Consider the following 19,522-nt stretch of genomic DNA (forward strand, 5'->3'; position numbering starts at 1 on the left):
GGTCACACCCATCCATCAGCCAGGGGTGCCCAGGGCCCGGCCACTCCATCTCAGCCCCGACCCAGAGCCATCATCCAAGCTCCACTTGAAGGCCCAGACCTACCTCGGTTACAGCAAGGGAGAAGTGCCAGGCAGGCCTAGGAGACAAGAGTGGGGAGAGGCTGAGGGCCAGGACAGCCACCCGGGCCGACGCTAGCCCTCTTGCAGATTATACAAATCACTAGCTCAAAGGCTCTGAAAAGACCTGCAGAAAATAAACTTGTTGTTGAACTCAGGGCCTGGCCACTGTCCCTGAGCTTTTGTGATCAAGGCTAGTGCTCTAATACTTTGAGCCATAGTTCCACTTCCAGTTTTCTGGTGGTTATTGGAGATCAGAGTCTCAAGGCTTTCTTGCCCAGGCTGAACCATGATCCTCAGATCTCAGTCTCACAAGTAGCGCTGAGATTACAGGCATAAGCGTCTCTCTCTCTCTCTGTCATCTTGAACTCAGAGCCTGGGTGTTGTCCCTTAGCTTTTTGACTCAAGGCTGTTATTCTACCATTGGAACCACATCTCCACTTCTGTCTTTTTTTCGCTGATTATTTGGAGACAAGAGTCTCCTGGATTTGTCTGCCAGGGCTGGCTTTGAACCGTGATTCTCAGATCTCAAGCATCTGGGTAGCTAGGATTATAGCCAGCACCTGGCTTCCCCCCATCCCATTAATTGGAGATAAGAGTCTCCTAAACTGAGATTACAGGTGAGGGCCACCAGTGCCTGGTTCCACACCATTTTCTGGTGATGGGTTCTGTAAAGAAGAGTCAACTAAGGCACAGAAAGATGAAGTAACTTGTTCAAGGTCACACAGCTGAGCCCAGGCAGAACCCAACCAGTCTGGCTCGGGGGGTGGGGGGGAAAGAGAGGCCTTTGGGGGAGACAGGGGTAGAGCCGTGGGGAGGGCCCTGGGGGTCTCACCTTGCAGCAGGCACAGTACTTCCAGCAGAGCAGCAGCAGCAGAGCCAAGAGCGGCAGCAGCAAGATGAGCGGGAGGATGAGGCCCCAGAAGAAGCCAGGGGGACAGTCTGGGAGGAGACAGAGGAGGGAGGTGGTGCTCACCCCCACCCTGAGGGCCCACCGGTGCCCTCCTTACGCGCCCCTCCCCACACACCCGCGCTGCCCGCCCGCTTGCTCACCCTTCTTCCTGTGGACCAGGACCGTGCTGTTGGGGCCTGGACTCCCATCGCCTTCCACCGTGTAGCTGTACGTGCAGTCATCATCCTCGTCCCGGAATGAGCAGTACTCCACCACCTCCTCTGCTGTACCCACAGACGGTCAGCTGGGCACCCCGACTCCATCCCTGCACCCCGAAGCACCCCACAGACTGCTCCTGTGGTCAGGACGCTGCCCATGCCATGCCTCCTCTCCAGGCTCCTGATCTGCCCAGCTGTGTCCTGAGCTGGACTGGGTGCCCACTGCCTGCATTTGGTTCCTTCCTTTTGTGCCAATTTTTTTTTAAATGCTGGTCCTGGGGCTTGAACTCAGGGCCTGGGCACTGTCCCTGAGCTTCTTTTGCTCAAGTCTAGCACTCTACCACTTGAGCCACAGCACCACTTCTGGCTTTTTCTGTGTATGTAGTGCTGAGGAATCAAACCCAGGGCTTCATGCATGTCAGGCAAGCACTGTAAGCACTAAGCCACACTCCCAGCCCCTGGGCCTACCTTTCTTAAGCTCATCTACCATCTTGACCTTGAAGCTACACTCCTGGCATGTGCGCCCCTTCTTCTCCCCAGTGCCCCAGGCCTGGCACTGTACGCAGGAGCGCAGATCCTCGCAGAGGCCCAGGCGGATCTGGGAAGGAGAGAAGGAGTTGATAGGTGGATGCTGTGTGTCAGGCAGGCCCCATTGCCCCAGCCTCGGGCCTTCCAGCACCCTGCCAGCCACAGCCCCTTTCCTACCCTCTCTTTTTCTTTTTTCTGGTTTTGGGTCTTGAACTCAGCACCTGGGCACTGTCCCTGAGCTTTTCTGCTCAAGGCTAGCGCTCTACCACTGGAGCCACAGTTCCACTTCTGGTTTTTAGGTGATTAATTGAAGATAAGAGTCTCATGGACTTCCCTGCCCAGGCTGGTTTTGAGCTACTGTCCTTAGATCTCATCCTCCTGAGTGGCTAGGATTACAGTGGGACCCTGGGCTCCTGGATTTCCCATCCTGTCTTGTGCCTGGGATCCCCGTGACCATCCACACCCGGGCACCAGGTGAGCCTGGCCTCACCGCGGAGTAGTTGATCTCGCAGGTGGTGTCCGTGTAGAGCGATTGCTGGTTGCAGTGGCAGCGGCCACACTCACAGTAGCCTCGTCCATTACAGATGCCCTGGGGCAGGGAGGGGTTGCCAGTGAGCCACTGTGGCCCATCCCTCTCCCCGCTCCCCATCCTCCCCCCCCCCGCCCCCGCTCCCCCTCCCCCGGCTCTCTTGGTCCCAGGCGGTGGGCACCCAGGCCTACCCCATTACTGTCAATGCACGTGGCATTACTGAGGGGACAGTCACAGCTTGCGCCTGTCCAGCCAGGTTCACACACACACTGGCCCATGGAGCAACGTCCCCGGTCTGCAGAGAGGAACAGGGGGAGAGGGCAGCCATAGTCACAGCTGCGATCCAGCTACCCACCTGCTGCCGAAGCAGAGGAGAAGCCATCTGCCTCCCTTCTCTCCTGGGATCTCTCTCCTTGCATCTCTGCCCTTCCACCCTGCTGTCTCCTTTCTACTCTGTGAGCTTCACAAACATGAATTGAATCACGTGGTTGCCCTAAGAACCCTTTTTTGTTGTTGTTGGTCATGGGGCTTGAACTCTGGGCCTAGGTGCTGTCCCTCAGCTCTTCAGCTCTACCACTTGAGCCACAGCGCCACTTTCAGTTTTCTGAGTGGTTCATTGGAGATAAGAGTCTCACAGGTTTTCCTGCCCAGGCTGGCTTTGAATCTTTTTTTTTTTTTTTTTTTTTTTTTGTCGGTGGTGGGGCTTGAACTCTGGACCTGGGCGCTGTCCCTCAGCTCTTCAGCTCAAGGCGAGCGCTCTACCACTTGAGCTACAGCGCCACTTCCGGTTTTCTGGTGGTTTATTGGAGATAGGAGTCTCACGGTCTTTCTTGCCCGGGCTGGCTTTGAACCTTGATCCTCAGATCTCAGCCTCCTGAGTAGCTAGGATTACAGGCGTGAGCCACCAGCGCCCGGCTGGCTTTGAATCTTGATCTTCAGATCTCAGCCTCCTGAGTAGCTGGGATAACAGACGTGAGCCACCGGCAGCCGGCTGCCCTAAGAACCTTAATGGGTCCTGGCCAAGGGAACAGGTATGAAAAAAATAGTACAAGAGAGTAAGAAATGAATCCAAGTGCCAGAGGCTCACGCCTGTCATCCTAGCTATGCAGGAAGCTGAGATCTGAGGATTGCAGTTCAAAACCAGCCCAGGCAGGAAAGGCCATGAGACTCTTATCTCCAATTTTAACCAGAAAAATGGAAGTGAAGCTGTGGCTCAAAAGTGGTAGCATGCTATCTTTGAGCAAAAAGCTCAGGGACAGTGCCCCAGGCCTTGAGTTCAAGCCCCAGGACCAACCAAAATAAAAGAGCTGTGGCTCAAGTGATAAGAGTACCAATCTCGAGTGAAAAGGTTAAGAAACAGGATTCTGGCCCTGAGTTCAAGCCCCCAATATTAACACACAAAAAAACAAGTACAACTGACAAATGTGTTACATAGTATCTACGAGAGTGGGTACTGGTGGCTTGTGCTATAATCCTAGCTAGTCAGGAGGCTGAGATCTGAGGATCACAGTTTGAAGCCAGCCCAGGCAGGAGAGTCTGTGAGACTCTTACTCCAATTAAGCAGAAGCCAGAAGTGGCAATGTGGCTTAAGTGGTAATGCACTACCCTTGAACAAAAAAGCTTAGGGATAATGCCCAGGTCCTTAGTTCAAGCCCCTGGGCCAGCATTCCCTCCACCCCCCAGCAAAAAAAAAAAAATACACATACATACACACACTCACATACACACACACACACACACACACACACACACACACACACACACACACACACATATTCACAAGAATCTACAGGTAAATGATTAGCTTTAGCAATGGTGGCTGGATACAAGGTAAACATACTAACAGAAAAAAAAACAAAAACCCTAAGGACTCCTTTTGTCTGAAGCACAGTGTCCTGCTGGGGAGCAGATCCCAAGCTGCTCCTACTCTGACTTTTCCAAGCTGCTTGTACTGACTTTTCTTCCCCACAGCCATCTTCCTCCCCTCCTCCCTTCACTTGTGTTAGCTGTCTGCTTCTCCAGGGCCTGGCTCTCCTTTTTGATGCTTTCAGTGCATTCTAGGATGGACCAATGAAAAGAAAAAATGGTGGTGCGATAGAGGAGGGAAACCAAGAATGGGGAAAAGGGTAGTCAAGCAAGGCATGACCTTCCGCCATGCCGGGGGCCAGCATGCAATGGGGGCTTAGTGTGTGCTCCGTGAGTGGACTTCCATGCCTCCACCTTCATCTGACCATCAGTCCTTGCCTGACTTGTCCCCAGCTTCCTAGTTCTGAGAGTTCTGGCCCCACTCTGTGCTGGTGGCCTGGGTCTTACATGATTAGGCCCTGTGGGGATATGCAGAAGGCATCTTCCGTGTCCTGCCACCCAGATGAGATGGGGGAGTGGGGAATTGGGGATGGGCACGGAATTGACCTGCCAGAGAGAACCTCAGGGGTGTTAGAGTTTAAAACAGGAGGAAAGCAGGTGCCGGTGGCTCACGCCTGTCACCCTAGCTACTCAGGAGGCTGAGGTCTGAGGATCATGGTTCAAAGCCAGCCCAGGCAGGAAAGTCCATGAGACTCTCATCTCCAATGAACTACCAGAAAATCGGAAGTGGTGCTGTGTGGCTCCAGTGGTAGAGTGCTTGCCTTGAGCTGAAGAGCTGAGGGACAGCGCTCAGGCCCAGAGTTCAAGCACCAGGACCGGCAAAAAAAAACCAAAAAACAGGAGGAAGCTGGTGCTCACACGGGCCTTGGGCATGGACTTGTAGATGGGGGAGTGAGGTGTGAGGCTGGGCCTGTGCTTGGGGATCCTGTCTCCTGGCCAGGAGGGCAGGGTCACCCTGAGGCCCCTCCGGGCCGGCCGCAGCTTCGGTGCTCACCATTGCAGAGGAAGCCGGAGGTGCGGGGACACTGGAAGTTGTCGTACTCGCAGAAGTGGCCCTCGTAGCGGCCTTCGCCGTAGCACACACAGCGGCCGCACTGGCACTCTCCTCGGCCCGAGCACGGCCTGTCCTCGCCCTCGCGCAGACAGGGCTGCGTGTCGCTCAGTGAGCCCGTGGAGCAGTTGCAAGTCTTGCCGCTCCTAAGGGAGGAAACAGTCAGCGCTGCGCAGCCTGGGAAGAGGGCTGGCTGGGGGCGATTATTGCTCCATTTTACAGATGAGGACACTGAGGCTCTCCGAGAGCTGAGGCAGTTCCAAGTCTCCCAAACAGCAGCAGCTAAGCTGAGACTCAAACCTCAGACCAAAGGTCCTGGCCCTCACTGTTTCTTTTTTTTGGTCTGGTCGTGGGGCCTGAACTCTGGGCCTGGGCACTGTCCCTCAGCTCTTCAGCTCAAGGCTAGCGCTCTACCACTTGAGCCATAGCTCCACTTCTGGCTTTTTTCTTTTTGCTTATGTGGTGCTGAGGAATAGAACCCAGGGCCTCAGGCATGCAAGGCAAGCGCTGTACCACTGAGCCACCTTCCCAGCCCTCAGTGTTTCTTCTTATAGCCTCTGTGTCTCAGGTTAATGTTAGACTTGTTCAGTATCTCAAAGAGGTGTGTGTGTGTGTGTGTGTGTGTGTGTGTGTGTGTGTGTGTGTGTGTGTGTGTGTGTGTGTGTGTGTGTGTGTGTGTGTGTGTGTGTGTGTGTGTGTGTACCAGTACTGGGCCTTGAACTCAGGGCCTGGGCATTGTCCCTTAGCTTTTTTGCTCAAAGCTGGTACTCTGCTGCTTAAGCCCCATCTCTACTTCTGGTCTTTTGGTGGTTAATTGAAGATAAGAATCTTATAGAAGCCGGGTGTCAGTGGCTTATGCGTGTAATCCTAGCTACTCAGGAGGCTGAGATCTGAGGATGAAGTTCAAAGCCAGCCTGGACAGGAAAGTCTGTGAGACTCTTATCTCCAGTTAACTACCAGAGAGCCAGTTGTGGAGCTGTGGCTCCAAGTGGTAGAGAGCTAGCCTTGAGCAAAAAGAGCTCAGGGACAGTGCCCAAGCCCAGAGTTCAAGCTCCAGGACTGGCAAAAGAAAAATAAATAAATAAATAAAAAATGCTGCAAGTGTGAAAGGTTTGGGTATGGAGTGAAAGGTATTCTGCTCTAAGCTGGTCCTAGAACAGACCCCTCACAGCTACCCTGTCTCCATTGTAGTTATCTAGAGACAGTCCCTATGTCTGGGTACAGATGCTCCTTGCTTATGATGGACAATGAAGTTAGCATTCTGATAAACCCATTATAATTGAAACTATCAATCACCTTTAATATGCCTAACCTTGCAAACTTCCTATCTCTGTCTATTTGAATGTCTGAAAGTGAATCGCTTTCACACCATCAAAAAAAAAAAAAGAATTAAGAAAAGAAATCCTCATGTAAACTTTTTTTTTTTGTTGGTCGTGGGGCTTGAACTCTGGGCCTGGGTGCTGTCCCTCAGCTCTTCAGCTCAAGGCGAGTGCTCTACCACTTGAGCCACAGCACCACTTCTGGCTTTGTTGTGGTGGTTTATGTGGTGCTGAGGAATGGAACCCAGGGCCTCATGCATGAGGGGTAAGCACTCTACCCCTGAGCCACCTTCCCAGCCCTTAAACCATTCTAAGTAGGGATCATCTTAAATATTCCGAACTGGCTTTGCCCAACAACTGCCATTACCTCTCTCCTAGCCCTTTCTGTGATTTGTTACCCCAGCCCTAGCTGGGCAGCCAAGCTGCCTCCCTGGTCAGGTAACATCCTGGGGCGGGACTTCCTCCCCCCACTCACCAGCCCTCATTGCACACGCAGTGTCCGCACATGAAGTCTCCTTGAAAGTGGCAGCGAGCGGATCGCACTTCTTTTTGCTGGAAGGAAACCATGGAGGGGGGCATGTGGATGGAGGAGCCTGGGCCAACTGGGCCTCAGGACATCCTGCAAGGGTAGGGGTGAGGCCCCCCCAGAAGGCTCTGCTCCATTTTTCAGGGTGCAGGGGGCCCTGCTCAGCCCCCCCCCGGGCAGTGCTGAATCCTACCAGCTCACAGGCGCACACATCACAGATGATGCCCACGTCCATCTGGAGGCCATCAGAGAAGGAGGGCTTTAGGTGGATGTTGCCCCTCTGGTCCTCATCTGCCAGCTGGCACACATGTGTGCCATCCACGTCCTCCACAGCCCGCAGTTGCACGTCGTATGTGCCCTGCAGGGATTCCACCATCAGCCAAGGTGGGGGCCTGATGCGCCGGGCGCCAGCCGGTAACACGAACCCCCAGCCCTCCAGCTCCCATGTGTGTGTCCTTCCTCAGCCCTGGGACGCCCTCCTTCCAGGAGTCAGAACAACAAGGATGCCAACAAGCGCCTGCTACTCTCTGGGCTGTGCTCATCTCACCAGCCTCGGAGCTCCAGGTTCTGACTCATCCCAGCTAGGGACACGGGTGCCCAAGCAGAGCAATGTGCCAGGTCATCCAAGGGGCTGACACTGGAGATTCAGGTCTCAGACCCCAGAGGGGTTCCTGTGCCCACTGTTTAAGAGGATCCCACCCCTCAGAGGGCACTGTTCTGAATGCCCAACACGGATCGTACCACTTCCCCCCGCCTGATGTGAAAGGACCCGGTCTTGGTCTTTTGGAACATCTTAGAGGTGACCTCTGTCCGCAGGCCTCGGGGGCTGTCCAGTGCCCGGATGTCCAGGTTGGAGCGAATGCGCTGAAGGAGAACAGGAAATCAGTAGTTGTGGGAGAGCCCGGGCTCAGCCACCTTGGCACCTCCAGCCCCACCACATGGAGCCCATCCTCCATGGGTGTCAGGGGAGTGGTGGCAGGATTAGAACTCTGGGAACACAGAGCTGTGCCCAAGTGAGTTCCCCGGACCTCAGGGATAGTGTGAAACCCTTCTTCCTCTTCTTCTTCTTTTTTTTTTTGGTCGGTCATGGGGCTTGTATTCTGGGCCTGGGCGCTGTCCCTGAGCTTTTCAGCTCAAGGCAAGTGCTCTACCACTTGAGCCACAGCGCCACTCCTGGTTTTCTGGTGGTTCACTGGAGATCAGAGTCTCATGGACTTTCCTGCCCAGGCTGGCTTTGAAGTGTGATCCTCAGAGCTCAGTCTCCTGAGTAGCTAGGATGACAGGTGGGAGCCATGGGCACCCGGCTGACACCGTTCTTTACTGGCCTATCCCAGACCCATTTATCAACCAGGACATGAACACCCCTCGCCCACGCCGGCCCTCACGTAGAAGGCCTCCTCCAGCAGGTCCACGATGTTGGATGAGTCCTCCTGCAGCACCCCCAGCGAGGAGACCGGGAAATATGTATGAAGCTTCTGCAGGAGAGAACGCCAGAGTCCCGGTTAAGCGTCTTCTTAAACATGGACAACAGTTCTGAGATTATCTCCACTTTACAGATGGGGACACTGAGGCCTGAAACCTGGGGTTTGAACTCAGGGCCTGGGCACTGTCCCTGAGCTTCTTTTGCTCAAGGCTAGCCGTCTACCACTGCACCACTTCTAGCTTTTTCTGTGTATGTGGTACTGAGGAATCGAACCCAGGGCTTCATGCATGCTAGGAAATCACTCTACCACTAAGCCACATCCCAGCCCCTGAGCTTACTCTTTTTTTTTTGGGTCCAGTCGTGGGCCTGAACTCTGGGTCTGGGCGCTGTCCCTCAGCTCTTCAGCTCAAGGCTAGCGCTCTACCACTTGAGCCACAGCGCCACTTCCGGCTTTTTTCTTTTTGCTTATGTGGTGCTGAGGAACCGAACCCAGGGCGTCATGCATGCAAGGCAAGCGCTCTACCACTGAGCCACCTTCCCAGCCCCCTGAGCTTACTCTTTTAGCCCCCTTCTACTTGGGTTTGGAGTTAGGACATGAGCAACTGACCTCCCCACTAGGGTCCATTCTCAGGGGCCTCAAAGCTAAGGGAAAAGGAGGGGACAAAGATCCATGAATCCCCTGGCCTTGTCACCTGTCACCCAGTGGAGCTCAGGCTCCATACCTCATAGTAGCTGTAGGAGTAGTTGGTGACGGCAAAGATGGGGATGATGTTGTGCTTGGCGAGCAGGCGCACAAGCGTGGGCACTGATGGGTAGTCCTGGGTCTTGTACTGGGTGTAGGTGCCCGTGTCATCCAGATGGCATTTCTCATCATTGCGGTTCATGATGCCAGCCAGCACGTTGGCACCATCAGCCTCATAGTGGAAGGCAGACTCAGTGGAGAACACCAGCAGGTGGGTGCTATCTGGGCGCCAGCCAATGGCCCTCTGAGGAAGACAAGAAGGGGGCAGGCCCAGTGAGCAGGCAGGCTGCTAGCAGAGAACAAGCAGGGCAGGCAAATAAGGGAGAGCGATACAGGGATACTTTTCCCTGTTACTAATTTTAAAAAAGGGTTTTCTTTCTTTGTTTGTTTGTGTTGGTACTGAAGCTTAAGGTCAGGGCCTGGGCACGGTCCCTATGCTTCTTGCTCAAAGCTAGTGCTCTACCACTTGAGCCATAGCTGCTCCTCTTCTAGCTTTAAGATAACTAGTTGGAGATGAGTGTCACAGGTTTTCCTGCCCAGGCTGGCTTCAAACCATGATCTTCAGATCTCAGCCTCCTGCATAGGATTACAGGTATGAGCCACTACACAAGTAAAAAAATAATCTTAAACTATAAAGAGCAAGTTAAACCAGGTGCCAGTGGCTCACGCCTGTAATCCTCGCTACTCAAGAGGAGGCTGAGATCTGAGGATCGTGGTTCAAAGCCAGCCCAGGCAGGAAAGCCTGTGACACTCATCTCCAATTAACCACCTGAACACCAGAAGTGACTCTGTGGCTCAAGTGTAGAGCACTTGCCTTGAGCTGAAGAGCTGAGGGACAGCGCCCAGACCCCAGAGTTCAAGCCCCATAACCAACAAAAAACAAAAACAAAACCTAGCTTGGAATTGAGGGCCACGCCAATAGTCTGAGTTTGTCTGAGCGCCTGGGGCCTAGGCCTGGGAGCGGCTCTGGAGCCGGCCAGTGGGCGGCGCAGGCTCCTGGACCAGGCAGACTGGGCTCCTCCTGGAACTCAACTGTGCACACGGCTGTCTGCAGGATGGCGTCAAAGCCGCCCTCGGGAGCGTCCAGGTTGCCTGAGATCCGCTCTCCTTGCAGTTTATCCCAGAATTCCTTCACATCATCTGTCAGGCTGATGACATTCTTGAAGGAGAAGGGAGGGTCACTGTTGGGCCATGGCTCCTTCAGCCTGGGGGGGGGGGGGGAGAGAGAGAGAGAGAGAGAGAGAGAGAGAGAGAGAGAGAGAGAGAGAGAGAGAGAGAGAGAGAGAGAGAGAGAGAGAGAGAAAGAGAGAGAAAGAGAGAGTCTGAGTCCTGAACACTAGAACACATAGGTCCTCCCCTCCTCTCCCTGACACTCTCTCTCTCTCTCTCTCTCTCTCTCTCTCTCTCCCTCTCTCTCTCTCTCTCTCGCCAGTCCTGAAGCTCGAACTCAGGGCCTGGGCGCTGTCCCTGAGCTGTTTTGCTCAAGGCTAGCACTCTACCACTTGAGCCACAGTGCCACTTCCGGCATTTTCTGTGTATGTGGTGCTGAGGAATTGCACCCAGGGCTTCATGCATGCTAGGCAAGCACTCTACCACTAAGCCACCTTCCCAGCCCAGGACTCATTTTATCTAGTGGTAGGTGTCAGCGTTTTGAGGAGGTGGGCCAGGACCCCCGCCCACCTGAGGCTTACGCCATCACTCACTTTTTTTTTTTTTTTTTCCGGTCATGGGGCCTGAACTCTGGGCCTGGGCACTGTCCTGAGCTCTTCAGCTCCAAGCTAGCGCTATACCACTTGAGCCACAGCGCTGCTTCCAGCTTTTTTTCTGCTTATGTGATGCTGAAGAATCGAACCCAGGGCCTCATGCATGCAAGGCAAGCGCTCTACCACTGAGCCACCTTCCCAGCCCCTCAATCACTCACTTCTCAGGCCTCATGTCTGTCTGAGGGACGCTGACTTTGTCCACAAACTTGCCAAATCCAATAGTGTAATCACTGGTGAGCTGTCTCAGGATCTTGGCTGGATATCAACAGGAGGAAAAGATGGGGAACAGCTGAGCCCCAGCAGGCCCCACAAAGACACAGTGGGGGTGGGGCTAGTGCAGGACCCACACTTTATGTGACCCACTCGGTCTGTGAGCTTTGCTTTGTGCTCTCATAGCTCTTGTTCCTACTTCTAGCTGAGGAAATGAGGCTTGGAGGACCTAGAGTTATGCATCTATTAATTATTTTTTGGTGCCTGTTCTGGGGCTTGAATTCAGGGCCTCATGTTCCCACAGGGCTTTTCACTCAAGGCTGGCGCTCTACCCCTTGAGCCCTAGCTCTTCTTCCTGCTTTTTGTTGGTTAACTGGAAATAAGAGTCTCATGGATTTGTCTGCTTGGGCTGGCTTTGGATCACGATCCTCAGATCTCAGCCTCTTGAGCAGCTGAGATTACGGACTTGGGGTACGGGGGCCCAGGTGAGTTATGCCTCTAGCAAAGTAGGAGGATATTTGAGGATCAGATCCCGGCTTGGTCTGCAGAGCTGAGATTTATCTACTGCCTTGTGGCGGGGAGTGGCACCTTTGTGAGAGTCACTGCTGGCGGCCCCTAAAGTCCCATGTGGTGAGGTTTGGCTGGGACCCTTGCCCAAGAGCAGGGAGGGTCTTCTGGGAGGCATGGATGTCCTGTCTTTCTGGTGGGGTGAATGCAACTGTCCTGAGTTGCCCGCTGGAGCCAGCTGGCTTTGTCCCCGCTCCATCCTACAGCCTCCCACCACAGCACAGCCATACCTAGGTTCTGGCCCATCTGTTTGAGATTGTCCAGATCATCAGACATGGAGTTGGAGAAGTCCATGAGGATATAGAGATCCACGGGGCTCTCCAGAGGCTCGAACACCTCAAACTCAAAGTGCCGCTCCTCACCAGGCCGCAGCCGCGCTTGCAGGCGCTGGGGGTACACCTGGCTACGGCGCAAGGCGGTGTCGATCTGTGTGGCCTGTGTTGGGGGGGAGGGGAACAGCTGGCTGGAAGATCACTCTGGAGCCCCAAGGGGGAGCTTCGGTCCTCCCAAGGAGCGCTATGGTCACATACCCCTCTCCCCCAGTAACCATCCCTGGAAAGCTCGGCCCTTAGGCTCCACGCACCTCTGTGATCTCCAGGCTGCTTTCCATGACCACCACACTCTCCAGCCGGCAGCCCGCAGCCAGCAGCTCCTTTTGGGTGTTGCAGCGTCGCTCCTTGAACATCTGGCCAGAAGCAGATGGAGGTTTGGGGGAAGGGAGGGGCAGTGGCCATCTCCTGACTGTTCCAAAACAGCATTTCTTTCGTTCTGATATCCTGGCCCTTGTCTCTGTCTCTCAGCCCCTGGGCTGAAGGATGGCCAATGTCCATGGTGAAAATATATTCCTACCAGAGTCTATTGCGAGTTTGTCAACAGGACCTCAAGTTGACAAGGAAAATGTAATTGGAAGGTAGTGCCAGTCATTTGTCAACTGGAGACATACAGAGAGCAGTTGGTGCATCAGCAGACTCCTCAAAATTCCTATAGAACTTGTCAGCTCAGCACCAGTGGTTCACACCTGTAATCCAAACTACCCAGAAAGCTGAGATCTGAGGACCATGGTTCAAAGCTAGCCTGGGCAGGGAAGTCTATGAGGTGCTTTTCTCCAATTAACCACTAAAAAGCCAAAGTAGAGCTATAGCTCAGGTGGTAGAGTGTTAGCACTGAGCAAAAAAGCTCAGGGACTAGCACCAAAAAACCCCTCCAAAATCAAGAAAACACCCCCCCCCAAAAAAAAACAGCTCATAAGCTAGGTGCCAGTCACTCACACCTGTAATCAGAGGTACTCAAGAGGCTAAGATCTGAGTACTGAGGTTTGAAGCCAGATTGGGCAGAAAAAGTCCATGATGCTCTTTTCTCCAATTAACCACCAAAAAAAACCAGAAGTGAAGGTGTGGTGCAAGTGGTAGAGTGCCAGCCCCTAATGAAAAGGCTGAGGGACACTATTGCATTGTTGATGGGCAGGAAAACTAGTACAACCTCAAAAAACTAAACTTAGACCTTCCCTATCACCCAACCATACCATTGTTGGGCATCTACCCAGACTATTATAAGTTAGGATACAGTAAAGATACTTGCTCACCCATGTTTATTGCTGTACTATTCATATGGAAATAGCTCAGATGCCCTCCAACAGATGAGTGGATAAAAAAATGTGGCAGATACACACAATGGAATTTTACTCTTCCATTAGAAAGAATAATATTATGTCATTTGCTGGGAAATAGATGGACCTAAAACAAATCATGTTAAGTGAGGTAAACCAAACCCAGGGAGACAAATGGCACATTTTCTCTCATCTGAGAGAAATTATACAGGACTCTAGGCATTTGCACACAGTCAGACTAAAAGAATATATTCTTAAGGGATGAACCCTCTAAACATTTAAACTCCTCTAAACATTTAAAATACTATTGATTTAAATGAATTCCAGGAAATGGAAACTTTTTTTATTGTTGTTGTTAGTGGTAGTGTTTTTGCTATTTTTTTGGGTCATTTTAGAAGGATAAAGGGAGGGCTGGGAATGTGGTAGAGTGTTTGCCTAGCATGTCATAGTCTTGGATTCAATTCCTCAGTACCACATAAACAGAAAAGGCTGGAAGTGGTACTATAGCTCAAGTGGTAGAATGCTAGCCTTGAGCAAAAGAAGCTCAGGGACAGTACCCAGGCACTGAGTTCAAGCCCCAGGACTGGCGAAGAAGAAGAAGAAGAAGAAGAAGAAGAAGAGGAGGAGGAGGAGGAGGAGGAGGAGGAGGAGGAGGAGGAGGAGGAGGAGGAGGAGGAGGAGGAGGAGGAGGAGGAGGAGGAGGATAAAGGGGTGGGCGCAGAAGTGGAGGGAGAAAGGGTGAACAAATGCAGTCATGGTATTGAGTAAACACAATGTGGAAAATGAACAATGCAACTTGTGGGCAGGGACGGGAGAGGAAGACTAGGGGAAAGCGAAGGAAGGGGGTGACATTGTCCAAAAAGAAATGTACTCATTACCTGACTTAAGAAACGGAAATCCTTAATAACAACGGTAAAATTATATTAAAAAATTTAAAGATAAAATTTAAAAAATAATTTAAAAAAAAGAAAAGGCTAAGGGAGTAAGGGAGGGTGTCCAGGCCTGTCTTCAAGTTCCTTTACTTGCACCAATAAAGGAGGAGGAAGAGGAGGAAAACAGAAGTAACAGAAATGCTCACCTCATCTGCACAGTAGGCACAGTCCTTGTCCACTCGGATGCACTCAGTGCAGCTCTTCACCTGAGCCTTCTTGCATCGATTGGCTGGGAGGGAGGGAGGGAGGGGACACAGGGGAGGGCCTCGCTGGTAGCCACGCCCTCTCCTACCTCCCTACCCTCACCTGTGAACGGGGATTCTTCTTCTCTCCTGATCTTAGAGGGGAGGGAACATTTTGCGCCAGGTAGCATAGCTTGGAATGAGCGATTAGGTCTGGAACTTTCTAGGTTTCAGGGGATGGATGAGTGGTGGGGCTGACTGGGAGGTGCTGGCCATTTGCCAGCAGAAACACCCTGGCTGTTTCCCCTGGCTACTAACTCCTCAGGCTCTGCCAATGCTTCTGTCTTCTATGGCCCTGGGACAAGCAGCATCTACTGCACCTTGCCCTCTGCTGGCCCCTCCCCTTTATAGCTCCTGCTTTTTGGCATTATAACTTCACAGGACTCTGTCCCCTCAGCCGTGTCTGTGTTACTGCCTAACACAAGTCCTGGCATACAGCAGATGAATGAGGAAAACCCCAGAGTTTCCACAAAGGCCCTTAGGGTTTCTCCTTGGCTCTGTCCAGTCAGAAACACAGCGAGGCCCTACTGTGTGCACCAGTCCACACAGTGGGTGCTCTCCTGGGCTTTAATCATCACAATGCTTAACAACAGCTCTGGAGGAAGGGAGGGGGAGCCGTGACTTATCTGTCTTTGACAATTTCTATGGTGGAATTATTTTTTATTTATTTTTGGCAGTCATGGGGCTTGAACTCTGGGCCTCAGCTCTTCAGCTCAAGGTTAGTGATCTACCACTTGAGCCACAGCAGCACCACTTCCGGCTTTTTCTGCTTATGTGGTGCTGAGGAATGGAACCCAGGACCTCATGCATGCCAGGCAAGCACCCTACCACTGAGCCACCTTCCCAGCCCTACTTGGGAAAATTTAATTGGTAAGAGGTAGTGCCAGTCATCTGTCAACTTGGGGACATGCCGAGAGCAGTTGGTGTGTCAGCAATCTCTCTCCTTCAAATTCCTATAGAACTGTCAGCTCCACCGTGGAAGCCTCAGTTTCCCCTCTGAGGAACTTCAGCCTGAGGAAACAACAGCTTTCTGAGCAGGAGCACCTCTGTCCTCTCCATAGCCTCCCTCCTGGCCATCTCAGGCCAGCTGGCAGAGCCTAGCACTTGCCGGGCTAGATGGTATGGGGACTCCGATTCCCCAGCCATCTAGAACTGTGCCCATGGCACACTTGTTGGATGGCTTTCTGGGATGTGTCCTTACATATAGGCAATGCCTGGAGAATGCTCGCGCTGTCTAGAGGCGGCTATGGGACATGGGGACTTACCCGTGCCTCCAGGAAGGCTGATGCTTAGCAGAGCTGCCAAAAGCACCGTGGTCCATGGGATGGGATGCAGCCCTGCCATCGTCTTCCTCCTGCAGAAACACGCCAGCTCCCTGTGTCCCCACCAGAGCTCCTCGAGAGAAGCAAGAGGTCAACTTGCTGTGCAGGCGTAGAATCGGAAGCTCAGAGTTATGAGCTGTGAGTGGTAGGGCCCAGAAAGAGTGGGACTTCCCACTGCCCTTTCCTTGCCACCCCTGCAGAGGCTAGGAATCCCGTATGCCTCTGTCCTGCCCAGAGAGGCCTGTGTGTGCTCCAGGCTCCGACCCTGCTCAGTACTAGGTCTCTTGGTGCTGGTCTCCCTGAAGGCAGGGCAGGGCGTGGCTTATTCTGTCTTTTCCCTAACAGGGGTTAGGTCCAGCAAGGGGCCACCTTTAGAAAGAGTCCCGTCTATCCTCTCTGGATGGGTCTACCTGGCTAGACCAGGTGGAGAGGGGATCTTTTCTAGTACAGAGGCCAGGGATGGGACATTAGTCACTGGCCCCCTTTTTCTTCCCTCGACCTGCCCCAGAGTGGAGTTTTGGGGTGTCCTGAGCAGTCAGCCCAGAGGAAGGTTGCAAGTCCCTCCTGCTTACTCATTTTTTTTTTTTTTTTTGGTCAGTCTTGGGGCTTGAACTCTGGGTTTAAGTGCTGTCCCTGCACTCTTTAGCTCAAGGCCAGTGCTCTACCGCTTGAGCCACAGCACCACTTCCAGTTTTCTAGTGGTTTATAGGAGATAAGAGTCTCACTGACTTTTCTGCCCAGGGCTGGCTTTGATCCTCAGATCTCAGCCTCCTGAGTAGCTAGGATTACAGGTGTGAGCCACTGGCGCTTAGCCTCCTGATTACTCTTATATACACAGTGACAATTCCAGGACATTCTCCCTAATGGCCTTTGGTTCACTGTGTGTGTGTGTGTGTGTGTGTGTGTGTGTGTGTGTGTGTGTGTGTGTGTGTGTGTGTGTGTGTGTGTGTGTGTGTGTGTGTTGGCCATAGGGCTTGGGCTCTGTCCCTGAGCATTTGTGTTCGAAGCTAGTGCTCTACCACTTGAGCCACAGTTCCACTTCTGGCTTTTTGGGGCTAATTAGAGAGTCTCACAGACTTTTCTTCCCAGGCTGGCTTCAAACTGTGATCCTCAGATCTCAGCTTTCTGAGTAGCTAGGATTACACAGGTGATCTACCAGCGCCCAGCCCTTTGGTTCACTCTGAAACCATCGGAACTCATCAGCAACCTTTAGGGCGAGCTTGCAGGTCGGGGCATTCTGCAGGTTCTTTGAAAAGGACAAGCTGAAGCCCGGGAAATGAAAGGGGATGGCCACAGAGCCACCAGGGCCTACAGATCAAAGGGCAAAGGGCAGGGCCATACCTCTCTCTAGATCTCCTAGCTCTCTCAAGAGCTCAGGCTCTCCTTCTTGAATCCTTTCTCAGCCCCTCCCCTCACAAGTGGGGCAGGGACAGTCCCAGGGTCTGGAGGGCTGAGGCCTGAGGAAGCATGGGAGGCCCTGCCCAGGTGAAGGGCAGAAAGCTACTGTCCCCCCACCTTCTAAGCCATGTCCCCTAAAGGGACAAGCTCCTGAGCCAGCATATCTATACACAGAGCCAGCACCCCCAGGGGATAGCAGTGAGAAGCGAGGGCTGAGTCAGTCAAGGTGGGGCTCCAGGGGGAAATGACTTTCTCGCAGCTCCAGGGTGGAGACACCACACCCTCATGCTATACAATGCCGGCTGCACACTTGGCTTCCTTGGGGCACCATTACCCAGGCAGGTAGAGGCACTGGAAGAGGCCAAGTCCAGCCCTTCCTCACCCACCCCTGACCACAGGCCTGGCACATAGGGCTGCAGGGCTTTTGCACACAGCTAGGACAGCCACAGGCACCTGGCACTTCCTGGATAGGATTGCAATGGAATCCCCACTGAACCTGGTTTCCCAGACAGACAAGAGGCCCAAAAGATGCCAGGAGTCCCCCATCCTGCAGGGAGGGAGGGGTCAGGACCTGGCGATGCAGACCCCCACAGCGGACACCCCCAACATGTCATCCTCAGAGGCTACACGGGCTACCCAGTCCTTTGTTGGCCTCCACTGTAGTCAGAGTTTTAAAAGTAGCTGCCAATTTGAGAAACAACGGGATTTCACATAAAAGTTAGCATCGTGGGTTTACGCCAAGATGTAGCTGTGGCAGGCTGGGCCGAATCCTCGGGACACCCACTCTAAATGGGCCCTTCCTGGGCCCTTGGCTGCTCTGTCATCCGTGGGAAACCGGGACTAAGGGGACGGAAACTCCTTTCTTGCTGACGCTCCGGCTGTCCTCTCTCTCTGCTCAGTTCCCAGCCCCGTGGGGGCCAGGCCACCTCGGCTTTGGCTTCGCCTGGACTATCTGGCACCCTTGGGGTGCACTGACAGCAAAGTGCTGTGGGGAGGAAAAGGTGGGCAGGGGCAGGAGCAGGGGCAGGGCTGCTAGGCCGTGCCAGGAGAACTTCCGGGAGGAAGGGTATCTGGAGGGAGACAACTCCCGGAGGAGGGCAGGCAAGATGGTTGATTCAATGGAAACTCCGGGACTCCCCCAACACCCCACTTAGACTGTGGCACCACCCAACAGGTCCTGGACAGGCCAGACAGGAGGGGCATTTACTGCAGGGTGGCAGCTCCCTCGTGTGTGTGTGTGTGTGTGTGTGTGTGTGTGTGTGTGCGCGCGAACTCCTCAGGGGCACAGCCCTGTGGGCCTAGGTATCTGACATCTGGCCCCCTGCCCATCCACCACTCAACACCCATCCTAGCAGAGAGATCTGACAGCCATTATCCTTCCCCAGCTCCCTTACAACCCGCCTCCCCCCCCCCATCTGCATCCAGGTACCCCCTGGGCACCCCCCGGGCAGGCCGGGCCTGCCCTGGACAGCCCCGGCAGAGGGACTCAGGGCCTGCCAGGCTTCAGGAAGGGGCAGAAAAGACACAAGCCAGGCAGCTCCATGCTCACTACCCAGGATGAGGAGGACGCCCACTTTCCTCTCCTCCCCAGGGCACTGTGATCAGGAGAGTGTGCCCCGGGGCTCTGCGGCCCGCCCGCCCTGCGCCCCGCTCCCGGCGCCCCGTCCCCACGCAGCCCCTCCCCTGGACCTACCTTGTCTGGACTGGACGCCCTCGGGGGGGGGGCGGGGAACCCCCGGAGGCTGCAGCTCGGTGGGGCTGGCCGGAGGAAGAAGACGACGGTTGGGCGTGCGGGAAGAGGGGAGCGCTTTATGGGGCGCCGCAGGTAGGAAGGAGGCGCTGGTGAGTCAGGCGGGCCGCATTCCTGCGCGCGGCGCGCACCTGTCGGGGCAGGAGCCGGGGCGCCGCGGCCACCGCCGCCGCCGGGCCCGCCCCGCGCCCCCCTCCCGCAGCCCCGGCCGCGCGCGGGGGCCGGGGGAGGAGCCTCCCCTCGCGGCCGCCCAGCCCGCCCGGCCTCCCCACCCTCTCCAGACTCCGCGGCTCTGCCCGACGGAGCCCCTGTTCCCGGGCAGGGAGCCACGGTCCCCGGGGCCGGGGTGGAAGTGGGCTGGACGGCCCCGGGGCGCGCACCGGGCTCAGAGGCGGCGTGTGTGTGTGTGTGTGTGTGTGTGTGTGTGTTGGGGGGACCCCTGGCGTTGGGGTTCCTCGCTCCGGGGCGTGGGCTGAGTCCACCTCCCAGTCCTCCAGCCAAATCTCGTCGGGTGTGAATAA

The 19,522-nt window shown here is 54.3% G+C and overlaps 1 protein-coding gene across 9 annotated transcripts in view; it reads right to left on the bottom strand.

Annotated features, from left to right (window-relative positions):
- The window catches only part of Itgb4 (integrin subunit beta 4), a 35,064-nt gene extending 15,951 nt beyond the window's left edge, over positions 1-19,113 (bottom strand). For 2 of the 9 annotated variants that reach the window (XM_069993004.1, XM_069993003.1), the window contains exons 1-19: positions 18,945-19,111; positions 15,797-15,926; positions 14,436-14,518; positions 12,335-12,436; positions 11,982-12,186; positions 11,133-11,229; positions 10,245-10,416; positions 9,192-9,455; positions 8,432-8,521; positions 7,788-7,910; positions 7,240-7,404; positions 6,996-7,072; positions 5,145-5,347; positions 2,476-2,579; positions 2,246-2,344; positions 1,696-1,825; positions 1,171-1,293; positions 953-1,059; positions 104-137 (exon numbers count right to left, since the gene is read on the bottom strand). In XM_069993004.1, the coding sequence (XP_069849105.1) occupies positions 104-137; positions 953-1,059; positions 1,171-1,293; positions 1,696-1,825; positions 2,246-2,344; positions 2,476-2,579; positions 5,145-5,347; positions 6,996-7,072; positions 7,240-7,404; positions 7,788-7,910; positions 8,432-8,521; positions 9,192-9,455; positions 10,245-10,416; positions 11,133-11,229; positions 11,982-12,186; positions 12,335-12,436; positions 14,436-14,518; positions 15,797-15,875 (2,257 nt within the window). In that variant the 5' untranslated portion in view covers positions 15,876-15,926; positions 18,945-19,111. Of the gene's footprint in view, positions 1-103; positions 138-952; positions 1,060-1,170; positions 1,294-1,695; positions 1,826-2,245; positions 2,345-2,475; positions 2,580-5,144; positions 5,348-6,995; positions 7,073-7,239; positions 7,405-7,787; positions 7,911-8,431; positions 8,522-9,191; positions 9,456-10,244; positions 10,417-11,132; positions 11,230-11,981; positions 12,187-12,334; positions 12,437-14,435; positions 14,519-15,796; positions 15,927-18,944 lie in introns of all 9 variants that reach the window. The other 7 variants (XM_069993002.1, XM_069993001.1, XM_069993000.1 and 4 more) reach the window with 7 other exon arrangements.
- Positions 19,114-19,522: the final 409 nt, after the last annotated feature.

This window comes from Dipodomys merriami, unplaced genomic scaffold, assembly GCF_024711535.1.
Source record: "Dipodomys merriami isolate MVZ:Mamm:240054 unplaced genomic scaffold, mDipMer1.0.p SCAF_42, whole genome shotgun sequence".
NCBI classification, from domain to species: domain Eukaryota; kingdom Metazoa; phylum Chordata; class Mammalia; order Rodentia; family Heteromyidae; genus Dipodomys; species Dipodomys merriami.